Source organism: Oncorhynchus gorbuscha, linkage group LG18 (assembly GCF_021184085.1).
Source record: "Oncorhynchus gorbuscha isolate QuinsamMale2020 ecotype Even-year linkage group LG18, OgorEven_v1.0, whole genome shotgun sequence".
In the NCBI taxonomy this organism is placed as follows: Eukaryota; Metazoa; Chordata; class Actinopteri; order Salmoniformes; family Salmonidae; genus Oncorhynchus; species Oncorhynchus gorbuscha.
This window is the reverse complement of record NC_060190.1, coordinates 8126679-8144299: the sequence shown is the minus strand read 5'-3', so window position 1 is coordinate 8144299 and position 17621 is coordinate 8126679. Positions and strand designations below refer to the sequence as shown.

General features: G+C 43.6%; 1 protein-coding gene across 6 annotated transcripts in view; it reads right to left on the bottom strand.

Annotated features, from left to right (window-relative positions):
• LOC124003518 (girdin-like) overlaps positions 1-17009 on the bottom strand; it is a 36459-nt gene extending 19450 nt beyond the window's left edge. For 2 of the 6 annotated variants that reach the window (XM_046311833.1, XM_046311831.1), the window contains exons 1-12: positions 16087-16879; positions 15888-15979; positions 12952-13057; positions 10469-10538; positions 9552-9628; positions 9278-9361; positions 4843-4962; positions 3760-3929; positions 2176-2257; positions 1104-1262; positions 652-798; positions 169-313 (exon numbers count right to left, since the gene is read on the bottom strand). In XM_046311833.1, the coding sequence (XP_046167789.1) occupies positions 169-313; positions 652-798; positions 1104-1262; positions 2176-2257; positions 3760-3929; positions 4843-4962; positions 9278-9361; positions 9552-9628; positions 10469-10538; positions 12952-13057; positions 15888-15979; positions 16087-16149 (1315 nt within the window). In that variant the 5' untranslated portion in view covers positions 16150-16879. Of the gene's footprint in view, positions 1-168; positions 314-651; positions 799-1103; positions 1263-2175; positions 2258-3759; positions 3930-4842; positions 4963-9277; positions 9362-9551; positions 9629-10468; positions 10539-12951; positions 13058-15887; positions 15980-16086; positions 16880-16902 lie in introns of those variants that run through there. The other 4 variants (XM_046311828.1, XM_046311829.1, XM_046311834.1 and 1 more) reach the window with 4 other exon arrangements.
• Between the last annotated feature and the right edge of the window lie 612 nt (positions 17010-17621).

The window sequence follows — 17621 nt, the reverse complement described above, 5'->3', positions numbered from 1 at the left end:
CAGGTGAGATCATGACTGAATGAATGATCTTATTGAAGGTATCCTTTTTGTGCCATATAGAATAGTTCTTAACGTTAGAATGATATTTCACACGTCACTTCTCTTCCCATAAGTACCACTGTTCCCACAGGGCAGATGAAGTGGGTAGAGTAGACTGTCAGCCTTTACCCTGTGAGTTGTCGGGGCTCCTGGACAGCTGCTCCAGCTCCCATCCCAGGTGCTGTGACTCCTCCATGCTCCTCCTCTGGGCCAGCTCCAGGGCCAGGTTCTCCTCCTGCAGCTCCTCCATGCGCCTCCTGTCCACCTCCTTCTCCTGGGAAGGGCCGAGAGAGAGAGAGGATGAGGGGGAGATGACGTTGTTATTCTAAAGATATTCAACTTCCTATTTCTCTATCTGATCTTCGTGGGAAAGTATGACCTTTTGACCAAGGCACACACATGTCCACAACATAATCCAAACATGTACAGTATGATCCTCTTCGTCCATCAACGTGTTCCATCGCATGTATCTTCCAATACACATCCTCCCCTGCACTAAGACCAGTCCCTTTCCCATCCGTCCCTTAACCTTGAACCCGTTTCCCCTCAATGTTGATATTGACCACCGTTTACATACATGTAATCCACTGCATAATACTCCATGTTTTCTACCTGTTCCATGACGTGGACCCTGGCGTTGAGCAGCAGACTGTGTTTCTCTAGCTGGTGTAGTTTATCAGAGCGGGCCCTCCACCCCTCCAGCTGCTGCTGCAGTACAGCCTTGGTCTCCAGCAACACAGAGTTATCCTCCTTCAGCTCCTACAAGATGAGACGCAAATCAAGGCTGTTACAAACAAAGAAACCCCTGTCGGGTACATGATAACAGCAGATTAATGTCAATTGTTAAATGATGAAATACGTGAAGTATTGTTTGAGATCTAGCTAAGTTTTTTTGCAAAGTGCGATAACAGTCATTTGTAAAACCTTAACAATTGATTTGAAATATTAGTAGCTGTGGTGCTTTGCATTCTGAAACGTTCTGATATAAATTTAACAGTGGACAAAATTCACATTATCACGCTATAGTCTGAGTATTGAATGTGTTTCTCCGTGCGCTACCGTACCTCCACTTTGGCCTTGTAGAACTCCATGTTGTGCAGCTTCTCGCGGTATCGTCCCACCTCGCTCTCCAGCTTGTCAGCCCTGATGGCCCTCTCTCTCAGGGCATCCAGCTCGTCACGGTACGTACGGGCTGACCGGGCCTCCGCTAGCAACACAGAGTTCTGATACGGACACCGACACGGGAAAGGGTTTTAGCATACATGGGACACGGTCGTGAGGTAAATATACGGCAAACGTTCCCTCAAGTGGGGAGAGGAAAATGCTGGGAAGTAGCTCCTGTCTTATAATAAATCTACAGTTTAAACAAAACTATCTACACTGTATTTATCTTTTGAAGATTAAAGTCTTTGAATTTCATTGAATTTATGAGAGGTTTCCCTGACCATGTGACCCAGCTGATGTAGAACCATGTTTTAAGCATGAAAATAAATAGGAAATCTCTCTTTCTCCTTTCAGGAAAACAGATTTAGGAACTCAGGAGATCAAGCTGCAGCTTTTGTACTGTTGTAGAAAACAGTGTTGAGGTGTAGCCACTGTCACTAGCTAAGCACTAAGGCTTGATCTACACTAAAGCATAGTGTACATTCATCTGAATAATCTCTGATAGAAGTAAGGATACTGTGTGTCATGTTACTGAGGGTTAGAGAGGAGGTCCATGCGTGTGTGTCTGTGTGTGTGTCTGTGTGTGTGTGCGTGTGTGTTTGCGTGTGTTTGTGTGTGTGTGCGTGTGTGTATGAGTGTGTGTGTGTGTGTATGCGTGTGTGTATGCATGTGTGTGTGTGTGTGTGTGTGTGTGTGTGTGTGTGTGTGTGTGTGTGTGTGTGTGTGTGTGTGTGTGTGTGTGTGTGTGTGTGTGTGTGTGTGTGTGTGTGTGTGTGTGTGTGTGTGTGTGTGTGTGTGTATGCATGTGTGTGTGTGTATGCGTGTGTGTGTGTGTGCATGTGTGTGTGTGTGTGTGTGTGTGTGTGTGTGTGTGTGTGTGTGTGTGTGTGTGTGTGTGTGTGTGTGTGTGTGTGTGTGTGTGTGTGTGTGTGTGTGCGTGTGTGTGTGTGTGCGTGTGTCACTTCTCTCTACCTCCTGTTGAATCCTGTTGAACTCAGCCTCCATGTTCTCCAGATCCTGTCTGCAGTCCTGTACCTGCTCACTCTTCTCCTCTCTGAGTGGGATGGAGGGAGGGAGGGAGGGAGTGAGGGGAGAGAAAGAGATGGAGAGGGAGGGAGGGGATAGAAAGAGATGGAGAGGGATGGTGTAAGTATGCATAGCTTTTCTTAATGTTGCCACACATGCATGCATGCACGCCACACGCACAGTCCTGACTTCTACCCCCCATCCACTCAGACAGATACAGTAGGTCAAGTCATACAGCCATTATATACAGCTCTTGGAGAAGACATTTAACATGTTCAATTTAATATTATATAAGAGAACCCTTTGAAGAACCCCTTTTGGTTCCATGTAGAACTCTTTTGGGACCCTTTTTTCTACGAGTGCAGATATGGGATGCCTGGCTCCTGCATGCTTGGCCACATTCCACCACACACTGCAGCACCCAGACCATCACTTCCTCCACCCCCAGTTTCTCTGGGAAGTAGCAACATACTGGCCAGTACTACGGCATGACCATTTTTTAGAATCCCTAGGAGAAAAGCTTCTGTCGTACATGTTTTCTCACAAACCTATCACTTTGTTGACATCAAGTGTGCACTACAACCAAAAGCTGTTACATTTCTAGGAACAAAACAGATAGTGTTGGGTTGCATTATGAGGATACTGTACTGCTGTACAGCCCGGGGGCTAGAGTCAGCATATCCCAGTTAGACAATGAAAGCGGTAAAAGAGAGAAGAGGAGGAGAGATGGAGGGCTGAATCAGGTCTGGGGGGTGGCAGGGAGGAAGAGGGCCAAAGTGGGACAATGGCAATGCAAGGCCCTGGAGGGTCATGCCAAGGAGAGAATCTGGGCCAAACTATCCCCAGACACCTTCTCCTGTATCCGTTCAGGATGACTCTCTCTCTCTCTCTCTCTCTCTCTCTCTCTCTCTCTCTCTCTCTCTCTCTCTCTCTCTCTCTCTCTCTCTCTCTCTCTCTCTCTCTCTCTCTCTCTCTCTCTCTCTCTCTCTCTCTCTCTCTCTCTCTCTCTCTCTCTCTCTCTCTCTCTCTCTCTCTCTCTCTCTCTCTCTCTCTCTCTCTCTCTCTCTACTGTTGACCGTTTGCCTTGTCTCACAGCTCAACTGTTTAACCTCCAAACATATTTGGAGACAACCTGAGAAAGAAAAACACTTAGTTGGTCTTATTCATGCTATTTCAAATGTTGTACAGAATATAAAACAGGAAATGAAGATGCCCTAGGGTGCTTTTGAGTTCTTTAAAGAAGGCTTACATACAGTATATCCTCTAACGCTGGGTTAGGGAAATGACACATGTATCCTCTAAACACAATGACCAGTTGGGTGGAAGATGACTCAGAAAGTCCTCAAGCAGTACTGCACTACTGATACAAATGACAGATTGTGCCTTTCAAATACATTTATGCTTAGCCTGCATTCGATATCTGTTTATGTTGTCTTGCCAAACCCATGGCTGTCATTGTCATGCCCAGGTTACTTTATGACCACTGAGTGGGAGGGTTGGGACTGGGAGTGTCCTTATCTGACTACTCACAGCTCCTGGCGCAGCCGTCTGACCTTGGCCTTGGAGTCGGCCAGCTCCACAGACAAGTGCTGGTGGGAGGTCGCCTGCTGTTGCATGCTGGGACAGTCACTGGGGGACTGGGCGCTGGGCGGAGAGGGTGACGGGGTGGACTCTCTCTCCTGCATTAGCTCTAAAATAGTCTGGGGTGGGGAGGAGAAAAGAACGGAGGCAGGAAAGATGAAAATAGGACAGGAAATGACACTTCTCCTTCACCTGTCATTTCAAGTTCAACTTCCTCCCTTTCAACTTCCTCCATTTCACCACAGATCAATATAGAAAGTCAATAGGTAACTACTGCTATAAAAGTCTAGTAAGACTTACAGAATATTTTATGGCACAGCAATATCTTGTATGACTCAGCAAAGTCAAACCTATAAACACTGTGCAGTATGTCAACAGTGGCCCCTACCTTCAGCTGTGTGTCTCTCTGGCCCACCAGGCCTACATAAGGAGAGCATAACACACCCATAACCCCTCCATAACCCGTTTATAACCGCCTACATCCAGCTGTGTGTCTCTCTGGCCCACCAGGCCTACATAAGGAGAACATAACACACCCATAACCCCTCCATAACCCGTTTATAACCCCCTACCTCCAGCTGTGTGTCTCTCTGGCCCACCAGGCCTATATAAGGAGAACATAACACATTCATAACCCCTCCATAACCCATTTATAACCCCCTACCTCCAGCTGTGTATCTCTCTGGTCCACCAGGCCTATATAAGGAGAACATAACACACCCATAACCCCTCCATAACCCATTTATAACCCCCTACCTCCAGCTGTGTGTCTCTCTGGTCCACCAGGCCTATATAAGGAGAACATAACACACCCATAACCCCTCCATAACCCATTTATAACCCCCTACCTCCAGCTGTGTGTCTCTCTGGTCCACCAGGCCTGTATAAGGAGAACATAACACAGCCATAACCCCTCCATAACCCATTTATAACCCCCTACCTCCAGCTGTGTGTCTCTCTGGCCCACCAGGCCTATATAAGGAGAACATAACACATTCATAACCCCTCCATAACCCATTTATAACCCCCTACCTCCAGCTGTGTGTCTCTCTGGTCCACCAGGCGTCTGAACAGGGTCTCCAGGTCCTCAGCACAGAGCTCGCTGGCCTCCAGCCAATGGAGGTCCAATACACTGTCCTGACTGTGGGTAACCTGACCAATCACAGGGAGGAACAGAACAAATCAAACACATGGTTTGACGCCATTCCATTCACTCCGTTCTCCCTATATATGTACCTCAAAGCAGTACGTGGAATGATACTGTACATAGGTACCACTCCATGATAAATTACCCTAAAAACATGTTAGTGTGTATAGTCAAGTATAGGGTAATATTGTGCAGGTCTTTTAGCAGCATCTATGTGTGTTATTAGACACATCCTCTAATGTTGCGAAACACCCAGCACATGTGTTTCAAATGACAATGTTTGGACCATGTTATTGGGAACCAAGTAGGAGTTCCTCTGTGACTGGATTGGCTACAATGGAAGACTGGCAATGCAATGACAGTTTTTCATTTTTCATTGCACACTGTTCCCAATAAGCGCTTGATGGTCGTGCTGAGTAACAGTGACAGAACACTGTGCACCGTTGTCACACAGACAAGACAACACGTGCTAGAACGTTCATTTGGTATTCGTTCCTGGGGAATCAGAAAGCCTTTTCATTTAGTTTGTATTGCTCATGACCTGTTCAGAGTATGTAACATCTAGCACACTGAATCATGTGATTCAATCCCTGATCCTATCACACGTAGAGTACTGTTCAGTTATATGGTCAATGACTGGTCCTATCACACTTAGAGTACTGTCTAGTTATATGGTCAATAACTGGTCCTATCACACTTAGAGTACTGTCTAGTTATATGGTCAATAACTGGTCCTATCACACTTAGAGTACTGTCCAGTTATATGGTCAATCCCTGGTCCTATCACACTTAGAGTACTGTCTAGTTATATGGTCAATCCCTGGTCCTATCACACTTAGAGTACTGTCCAGTTATATGGTCAATCCCTAGTCCTATCACACTTAGAGTACTGTCTGGTTATATGGTCAATCCCTGGTCCTATCACACTTAGAGTACTGTCTAGTTATATGGTCAATCCCTGGTCCTATCACACTTAGAGTACTGTCTAGTTATATGGTCAATCCCTGGTCCTATCACACTTAGAGTACTGTCTAGTTATATGGTCAATCCCTGGTCCTATCACACTTAGAGTACTGTCCAGTTATATGGTCAATCCCTAGTCCTATCACACTTAGAGTACTGTCTAGTTATATGGTCAATCCCTAGTCCTATCACACTTAGAGTACTGTCCAGTTATATGGTCAATCCCTAGTCCTATCACACTTAGAGTACTGTCCAGTTATATGGTCAATCCCTAGTCCTATCACTTAGAGTACTGTCTAGTTATATGGTCAATCCCTGGTCCTATCACACTTAGAGTACTGTTCAGTTATATGGTCAATCCCTGGTCCTATCACACTTAGAGTACTGTCCAGTTATATGGTCAATCCCTGGTCCTATCACACTTAGAGTACTGTCTAGTTATATGGTCAATCCCTGGTCCTATCACACTTAGAGTACTGTCCAGTTATATGGTCAATCCCTGGTCCTATCACACTTAGAGTACTGTCTAGTTATATGGTCAATCCCTGGTCCTATCACACTTAGAGTACTGTCCAGTTATATGGTCAATCCCTAGTCCTATCACACTTAGAGTACTGTCTAGTTATATGGTCAATCCCTGGTCCTATCACACTTAGAGTACTGTCTAGTTATATGATCAATCCCTAGTCCTATCACACTTAGAGTACTGTCCAGTTATATGGTCAATCCCTAGTCCTATCACACTTAGAGTACTGTCTAGTTATATGGTCAATCCCTGGTCCTATCACACTTAGAGTACTGTTCAGTTATATGGTCAATCCCTGGTCCTATCACACTTAGAGTACTGTCTGGTTATATGGTCAATCCCTGGTCCTATCACACTTAGAGTACTGTCTAGTTATATGGTCAATCCCTGGTCCTATCACACTTAGAGTACTGTCTAGTTATATGGTCAATCCCTGGTCCTATCACACTTAGAGTACTGTCCAGTTATATGGTCAATCCCTGGTCCTATCACACTTAGAGTACTGTCTAGTTATATGGTCAATCCCTGGTCCTATCACACTTAGAGTACTGTCCAGTTATATGGTCAATCCCTAGTCCTATCACACTTAGAGTACTGTCTAGTTATATGGTCAATCCCTAGTCCTATCACACTTAGAGTACTGTCCAGTTATATGGTCAATCCCTAGTCCTATCACACTTAGAGTACTGTCCAGTTATATGGTCAATCCCTAGTCCTATCACACTTAGAGTACTGTCTAGTTATATGGTCAATCCCTGGTCCTATCACACTTAGAGTACTGTTCAGTTATATGGTCAATCCCTGGTCCTATCACACTTAGAGTACTGTCCAGTTATATGGTCAATCCCTGGTCCTATCACACTTAGAGTACTGTCCAGTTATATGGTCAATCCCTGGTCCTATCACACTTAGAGTACTGTCTAGTTATATGGTCAATCCCTAGTCCTATCACACTTAGAGTACTGTCTAGTTATATGGTCAATCCCTGGTCCTATCACACTTAGAGTACTGTCCAGTTATATGGTCAATCCCTGGTCCTATCACACTTAGAGTACTGTCTAGTTATATGGTCAATCCCTGGTCCTATCACACTTAGAGTACTGTCCAGTTATATGGTCAATCCCTGGTCCTATCACACTTAGAGTACTGTCTAGTTATATGGTCAATCCCTGGTCCTATCACACTTAGAGTACTGTCCAGTTATATGGTCAATCCCTGGTCCTATCACACTTAGAGTACTGTCCAGTTATATGGTCAATCCCTGGTCCTATCACACTTAGAGTACTGTCCAGTTATATGGTCAATCCCTGGTCCTATCACACTTAGAGTACTGTCCAGTTATATGGTCAATCCCTGGTCCTATCACACTTAGAGTACTGTCCGGTTATATGGTCAATCCCTGGTCCTATCACACTTAGAGTACTGTCTGGTTATATGGTCAATCCCTGGTCCTATCACACTTAGAGTACTGTCTAGTTATATGGTCAATCCCTGGTCCTATCACACTTAGAGTACTGTCTAGTTATATGGTCAATCCCTGGTCCTATCACACTTAGAGTACTGTCTAGTTATATGGTCAATCCCTAGTCCTATCACACTTAGAGTACTGTCCAGTTATATGGTCATCTGCAGCAAAGAAAGGTCTAAAAAAAGCTCCAAATGGCTCCAAACAGGGCTGCCTGGTTTGCTCTGTCCGTATGAATATTATCCAAGTGCATCAGAATCTCTCATAGCTTCACGTTCAAAATAAATGACTATCCAGTCTTCTGATTTTCTTTAGGAATGTTCTATTTTTTAAAAACACACAGAACTTTTCAGTCCAGTTATTACATACTAGCAACACGCATGACCACCAAATCAGACAGGCAAATTCAGGGCAGCTAAAACAACCTAAGGCAAGGACAAATCACCTGCAGTCTACAGTTTTATATAAAGCCATAGCTGAATGGAAATCTTTACCAATCCATATTTCTCAGGAAAAAAGTAAATCCACCTTCAAGAATACAATAAAACAACATCTAATGCAATAGACTATATGACTGGACAGGAAATAGAAAGCATCAATTGAATGTTAAATGTGTTTCCTGTCACGTATTTTAATCGTCTGTATGGTCTACATGTTGAATGTTTGTGAAGTCTTGATTGTGGTTGTTTGTAATGTCTTGTTAATTGGTGTTGGACCCCAGGAAGATTAGCTAGCGTTACGGCGTTAGCTAATGGGGATCCTAATAAAAATTTAAAAAATGACCTTTGACCTTAAGTTCCATGTGAACTTCTATTACCTGAGAGAAATAATTACGTCATTTCTCATGTGAACTTAATGCAATGAAAGGTATTATTGTTCTCCTAAATAAATAATTGTGGGATAAATGTGGTATAAAAGCTACCCATGTAGTTCTTTGTAGCTAAATTGGTAGAGTGTGGTGCTTGTAATGCCAGGGTAGCGAGTTCAATTCCCAGGACCACCCACATGTAAAATGTATTCACACATGCTAAATGGATTTATTATGTTGTTGTTAATTACTAAAAGCCCGGTGGTTATACAGGACCTTTAACGGATTATTGTAAAATTAATGTTTCTAATGCTTTTTTAAAAAGGATCATTATTTAAATCACAACACAGTTTGGTGCATGTTGTTAAAAACAGTTTGCAAATCGCTAGCCTGCCCTTGTCATGTTCTCAATCACTAATACTTCCACATAAGAGAAACATGCATGTTACTGAATGTGGAAAAAGCTAGCCTGAGTCCCAGATCTGTCTTGCCGACTCTACTGCTGTCATTGTCACGCACAGACCAGGGACAAGTGCAACGTGGAACAAGATACTGTACCTCTTGGATATGAGCAGCTATTGCTGCTTTCGTGTCAAAGTCGAGGGTCTGGATGCGTTCGACGTACTCCTCTTTCTTCTCACACTGAAAACACACAGTGGGTATAGTAGATTAGGGTCTTAATGAGTGTGTGTAGCCTAGCCTGGGGGACGGACATCCTGTTGGTGAGGTGAAACAGGGGCCCCCCCTCAAATCCTCAATTATGAGCTAGCTAAAACAACATCGTTCCAGACCCCCCCTACACACACACACACACGAACACAACTACACACACCTCTCCAACTCCTCCTACCTGGACAGCACAGCCCAATAAGAGAAGAAGTAATTTCTTCATTTCCTCCAGACTTTGCTCTGAGGAGAAAACCCCAAAATACAACCCCCACACATTAAATTCAGATTAAAGTCAATGATTAAAGGAAATTCAGATGTAGTCTAACTTGAGGCAGGCTGCTGTGTGAATTTGGGTCACTCATCAGGCCAGAGCCTGTCACCAAGGCTAGCACATCTATCAGACTGATGGTGTGCATTTGAATTACACATCTGCTGAACACACAGACAGCAAAGGCCCTCAAAGTCTGTCTTATAGGGGTTTTGAGGTCAACTTATAAGGCAACATTGCAAATTACCTGGTCTGGTTTGAGTTCAGTTTACTCATATGAATAATTATATTATGTCACGGTATGTCACGGACAACAAATGGAAGGATGATACTGCAAACTCTAAGATGGTGTCAATCATCTTACATACTGTAACTATCTACGCAGCACAGATACAGTTGTTATTTCTAGTCTCTCAACAGACGTGTGTGACTGGCAAACCAAGTCTACAGGTAGGATCTTCATTTGACTACTTTGTCATAGAAGGAAAAGAATCCTGCAGCAACAGGAAATGTGAATTATTGTGTGGATTATAATTTATGAACATTTTTGTAGCGATTGATATAAGTGTTGATGGGGCTAATCAAGTCGGACATTTTTAAGTGGATATGACCAACTTTAAAAGCCCTTTTAAACATGGAATACAATAGAAGTTTGACATTTCTGGCAACAACAGGGTGATCAAATGAAGATGCACCATCTGTGGAACTAAAGTAGTACTGTACATCACATAGAATTCAAAGGGTGTACTGCTCTCTCTCTTTGGGTTTCTCAACAGAATGTAAGACGGTGTGGGTATGGTGGGCAAACACACCACAGTGAGGAGTCCTGCCAAGCACCAACACGTTGGGTAAAGGCATCATGATCAGCTGCCTCAGAGTCTCCTAGGAAAGGGAGAAAAGGGGGGATGAGAAAGGGAGCGTGGGTACGGAAAAGGACAACGAAAGAGTGAGACAGGAGGACAAAAAACAACCACTGTTGGGATCCGGCCAATGTTATCTGAATGAGTAGGGTTGGGATCGTATAGTCAGGCATTTAAATGTGTCGACTTGGTGCCAACAGACGGAGAGGGACCAGAATGGCTGTAAGAAATGGCCAGTTTCTTTGGTGCTTCTTTATACATAAACCTTTCAGCCTATAATGCCAGTGGTGCCAAGGCATTTTCCAGTCTGGGGAATTGTTGACCAGACCTGAGTTCAAAAAAAATATTCGTATTTTCTTTCAAATATGTAGCACATTTTATTTAGCCTGCGTCGAGTGCCAGGCGGGCGGAGTTTGCACTTTAGGGACTATTCCATTGTGCCAGGGTAAGCTCAATCAAGCACAGCGAAGGTATTGGAAAGAGACTAAATACTATTTGCACCCATGTCTGTTTGTTGGTCGCTACAGTGGCTAACTAGGCTAATGTGGTGTGAATGTGTAATGCAATGTTTAATTTCCCATTGAGAAAACCAGGACCCCTCTTACGTCCAGGAAACAATTAGTAAAGTCCCTAGTAAGAGAGTTCCAGTCTGGCTAGCCATGCAGCTGTGATGCAGTAAAATCAACCACTGCCATCCAATCAACCAGTCAATTTTCCAGTGACTGCGACCCATTTCCAGTGAGGAATGTTTAAGGGACTGGGCTCTGGGGTCACTTTGATTTCCCCCTCGAGCTAAAATCTGATTATGAAGTGAAGTCATTTTTTTGGATTGCGGTTTATAGCAGATAAAATAATCTCTTCAACCAGTGATTGGTGCACTACACACAAAATAAGACTTGGATCAATTTGACATAGAGATTACAGCTGCAACGTTGCAACTGAATATGACAAAAAATATATATCTTTAAAAATCCTGTCACAAAATGCACAACTCTAAGACTAACACAAACTAGGCCAATTCCATCCCAAAATAACTATGTCTAAATATGACAGAATTTGAATGAGAGTGTCTGGGGAAACAGACTCCATTTCATCTTTTGATCAAGCATTGTAGCCTACATTACTACAGAGAGAGGAGAGCTGCCGTCTTCATTTGCCATCTTAGCATACCTCCCAAATTGCAATCCACTCCTTTTTGACCGGGGCCCATAAGGCATTCTGAGGGGAATTCATTAGATATCTTGATTGTTCTTGGTGTTTCTTTCCTGTTTTTTGTTTTTTTGCTGAGCAAGAATTAGAAGTGATTGAACTCTTCCTCCGGAATCCAAATCAAACCCTTTTGGGAAAGTAGATTGCTGCGATGATGAGATTGAACTGGTACTCGACTGTGGTAAACAGACCCTTTACGTATAAACGACGACAATATCATTTCAAAAGACTATCAGTCTTCATGGATTTTTCTAGATGATATACTGTAATGACATACTGTGTGTGCTGTATGATGAGGGTTTGTACAAATGCATGCCCTGTAAATAAATACAGACACTAGAATAATTGTGTTTCATACAAACAAACTAGCTAAATACATTAAGTTTCAAAATGATCTCCATACTGGAAATATAACAATATAAAGTAGGTCTCGGGCTATCACACATTCACAACATACTATATTTTCAAACCCCCAAGCTAACAAGGTACAGATCTGTTCCTAAGCCGTCATTGAAAATAAGCATTTATTCTTAACTGATTTGCCTAGTTAAATAAAGGTCAAATTAAAACTGACCTTATGTCTGTATAATTGCTCTGTTTTTAATTACTACAATTGCTTTCATCTAAACCGCAGCATTAGACAGATAGACAGCTGTGACTGAGAGGGACTCTCTCGCTCTCTGTCGTGATCCCACCCAAATGGGTCATTCCAAAGCCTTGTAGGTCTGGCACAGGCATTACTGTAGACTGCCTAACGACACACACTGATTGCAGAGATGTTTACATGGTGGATGTGGTGATATTTAGGGCAGTCGTCTTAAGAAGAGGCTGGTTGACAGTCTGGTGGGTGGCCTGGTGGCCGACTAGATCAGGCCAGGGCTGTGGGCCAGATGTGCAGAGAGCTGCTCTCCTCACTTAGAGGGTATTAACCCTTAGCATCATGCAAATCGTGAGACTGTGTGTGTGTGTGTGTGTGTGTGTGTGTGTGTGTGTGTGTGTGTGTGTGTGTGTGTGTGTGTGTGTGTGTGTGTGTGTGTGTGTGTGTGTGTGTGTGTGTGTGTGTGTGTGTGTGTGTGTGTGTGTGTGTGTTTGCCGGTCCCTTCCCTAGAACGAATGTGGTTTGACTTGCCAATCTTTCAAACTCAAATGTTCCACACAGTATAAAAGGGAGGCATGTTTAATGGTGGAAACGTAACTAAGAGGGAACATCCATAGCTGTAACTCACTAGGTAATAGGTTTTGATTTGACGGATGAGAACGGTCAGGTTCAGAATCCTCTGACTGGGGTCGTCGTTCGCTTTGTTGACACTCGGAAGAGTCGCTTTGGGATTTCTGAGGAGAATGAAAACATTATAATAACGTTATAGCAACTTAATTACCACATTATTTCAGCTACATCCACAAAGATGGGCAAGTGTTACCTCTGTGATTTCTGAAGGATATGAAATGACATTACATATAAATACTATTTCTAAGACGTATTAGATGCTATTTCTACAGCCACAGAGGTGGTGAGTTATGTGGTAAGCCAGGTGCTATAAAGATATAGTACATCTGGCTAAACTTGGCTTTAACTCTCATCAAACCTGCTTCTAGCTCTCTCTCTCTCTGTTTCTCCCTCTTTTTCTGCCCCATTACCTCATACCCTCTGTCAGGCTCATGGCATGATGAACTCACAGCCAAATGGTAGCTGCTCTCTAGCCATAGCATCAGCCGGCTCCACTCTAGCCTGGTCCCAGATCTGTTTGCTCAGTTTTCTAACTCCTATGGTCCTTGACACGTGTGAGTTGGGAAGACAGCACAAACAGATCTGGGACCAGGCTAGCAACTCTCCACTCAAGCACCTAAAAGAGCCCTCCCTCCAGTCATCCACTCCCTTCCCAGCCATTTCAATTTCCCTAATGACTGGCAATCTGACTGACACAGTGACCTAAACCTATTTGGCCTCAGCCTCCTGTAACAGATAGGATGTACCTTGGTATCTGTCCATGGTTGTATTCATTAGGCAGAAAATGGAAGCAAACATTCCAAAACAGGGAGGGACTACCTGAATTGGTCCAATAAGAAACACACATTTTCAATTCCCGTTGCAAAATGTGTCACTACTGTGAACCCTAATGAGGATGACCCCATAGTCTCCTGTAGGTCTCTGAGCCACTACTGTCTCCCTCCCTGCCATCTGTCTCGCTCTCCACATAAAACTAAACACTATCAACAAGCCCCTAATCCAGAGGGTCTCCATGCAATCCAAGGGATTATCCTAAACCACCGGCAGGCCCCAGCATTGTGTGTGTGTGTGTGTATTGTTTTTTAACCAGACTATGACAGACGCTCTTATCCCAAAGAAGACAGTATATATATATATAAACCTCTAGTTATTTGGATCCCTTCAAACATAACTTACATTAGTCCTAAATGTGGATATTGTTTAGGTTCAGAGCTAGGCTGTATCTAACCTTAATAAAAAGTTGTTCTTTGGGGTTATAGTGCCTTTTCATTGGACAGCCTGGGTCTAACAAACCCCCAGCCACACTAATGACTGTCTATCAGAGGGGACATCAGTTTGTGATGATTAGGTGGGTGATGATGATAATTCTCCCAGCCATAAGGTACCCCAACAATAAGCTACTCAATGAGCTCTTGAAGACTTCCTTTAAGACCTATTTTGTCCCAGATCTGTTTCGTAATGTCTTGTCAACTTCGTCGCTGTCATTGTCACATCAGCAATGGGAGCTGGAAAGACTGCACTAAGTGATCTGGGACTCAGACTCAGCCTTTTCTGGAAACCAATTAGAAACGTTACAATACATATTCTTGACCGAGACAGACAGACAGACAGACAGACAGACAGACAGACAGACAGACAGACAGACAGACAGACAGACAGACAGACAGACAGACAGACAGACAGACAGAGACAGACAGACAGACAGACAGACAGACAGACAGACAGACAGACAGACAGACAGACAGACAGACAGACAGACAGACAGACAGACAGACAGACAGACAGACAGACAGACAGACAGACAGACAGACAGACAGACAGACAGACAGACAGACAGACAGACAGACACAGACACAGACACAGACAGACAGACAGACAGACAGACAGACAGACAGACAGACAGACAGACAGACAGACAGACAGACAGACAGACAGACAGACAGACAGACAGACAGACAGACAGACAGACAGACAGACAGACAGACAGACAGACAGACAGACAGACAGACAGACAGACAGACAGACAGACAGACAGACAGACAGACAGACAGACAGACAGACAGACAGACAGACAGACAGACAGACAGACAGACAGACAGACAGACAGACAGACAGACAGACAGACAATGAACTCCTTCAGGGCAAGTGAGTGACAAAGCACACACTGTTGTGCTGCATTGACTAGTTAACAAGAACTTCAGCAGCTCTGTGCTGTATTAGTAACGGCTGTATCCACTAGCCGACACGCAGAAACAGACAAGAACACAACTTCATTCTGAAAACACTAAATATCAGGCAGAATGACCCAGACCGACCCAGCACAACTTAGAGCTCTAAAAATAGCATTCCCAAAATGCTGCGAAATTCTGAGAGGACTGGAGTACAAACAGGTTAAGTGTTATATCACTTTGTACATACATTTTGTTTTGCATGAAGTTGGCAGCAGAACTCACTCTAATTATAGCATGCCCAAATGGAGTCCAAATGGAGTCAAAACAGCCTGGTCCCAGATCTGTTTGTGCTCTTCTTAACTCCACTGATGTCATTGTCACACCAAACATGACCACTACTGACAAGGAGTTAGCATGATAGCAGAGAGACTGGCACTCAGTTTATTGTCAAAATACAACCAAGTTAAATAGCCTATTATTATGTAACTTCTCTCGTTATTAGCATGGATGATCACAGCAACATTATGAGCAACACTGTAGCTTGCTGCCAGATGAGCAGAAACGGGTGATAAGCCAATCATTGACATGGGCTACTGGGTCAAAATGTGTCAAATTCCAGCTACACTAACTGTTTTATCTGGACAGTGCTGCTCATTGGCTTGGATTAGGTTACACCAGGCCGGCATAGAGCCAACTTCCTTATTGGCTGCAGTGCACAGGGCAAAATGTACAACTAAACAAAACAAGAACAGACTAAACTTACATTTGAATCATGATCTTGTTCAAAACGACCCCATCCAGTAACTCGGGATAATCCAATGTCATGTTCCCATCGTTTTGCCCAAATGTCTTCACCTAAACAAAATAAAGAATAAAAACATCATTGTTTGCTTATTAATAGGAAAATCAACGCCAAGGACCTTTATCATAGCTACATTTTTAACATGCAGAAGGGTACTTACCCAAATGACAAGCGGGCTGAGCATAAATTGCTCCAGATGGGGCAGAAAAACCTCGCTTTCCATCTTGATCGATGTCCTTGATGATTGATCGATCCTTTATCAGCAAAGCATATTGGATTTGATGAGGACTTCTGTAGACGTCAAAAGAGATCGTTTGCTTGATAAACACAGAACACTCTTTTTTCAAACATTCGTCCTATCCCTAGAGGTGAATGAAACGCAGGACACAGCCACTGTCACTGTGGGAAAGCCTGCAGCATTTCTTGTGGTCGGCAAAGATCCCGTCGCTTTAGTAAAACTATTTGAGAATTCAAGTAGCTCCCTGCTGCAGCCGCAGTGAGACTGCATAATAGTCCCGTACGCACTTGTGTCGCTAGTACACAAACTAACATGCTACATCATTTGTTTTGAAAATATTTCGATATGTAGCCGTGGACACGCATTGTTCAAAAAAGATTCCATTGGCATTTCCTCCGCAAACGTATTCTGTCACCTACATCCTTTGGAAGGTCCATTCCCTGCTGCTGCAAAGGCATCTGCAGGCAGTCAGGTGGCACATACCTAACGTTACCCCCCTCTTTCTCTCCACTCCTCACTCTCTTTCCCGTACAAAAACACAATGACGCGCGTATCAGTATCCACCAGCTACAATTCGACGTTCTGTTGCGGACACTCACCCCACGAGTGACGCAGTGCCGGGTAAGTAGCTACACTAAATGCAAAAAAAGTTACAATGTTCTCTCACTCTGAATACATTGAATTTTTGCACCGGTCGGTATCTTTGTCATGACAAAACGAGACTGACAACGCACTAACCTCAGTCAAACCATCGCACATCCCCGATGCCACCAACCATATCAAATAATCCCGAGTTGGTGCTAATCCGCAGGAGCAAAAAGTGCTAATAGAGCTGTCTAAAATATATTTGACCTTAATCGTGTTGCCATGACAACGGCACCCACCCACCCCACCCTCTCCATCTCCTCATCGCTAGGAGGAGGCAGGTCCCTTTTCATCACAAAGCGACCATAAGCAACACAGGGATAATGCTAAAGCCACGCAACTCTTCACTAGAAGAAGCAGGAAATGGAAAGCACGTTGCCCATTCCATATCACCACCATAGGCTACATAAAGGCTGTTCCTTATAACAAAATACAATTTGGACAGAAAAAGAGCAAAACATGGTATCATATAAGTTGAGGAGATACATAAACTGCAATCCACATCCAAACAAAAAACGATCAAACGATAAGCCCCATTAGATGTTTATAACGATTTACAACACGAGTAAGCCTAGGCTGTAATTTCAACATGATTAGTCTATGATAAAACTTACTAAAAAGGTTGATATCAAACTTTGCGGTGAACATACAACTAACTGAACATGAACAAGTAATTATCATCTCTCATTGAATCCATTTACACAGTGTCAACCCAGAGCCATTTGATATCTAATATAACACTATAGCACCATCATGTGTTCAAAATAAGTACTACCACACTCCTGATGTTGCTTCATGTCGTGCCCTGGGCC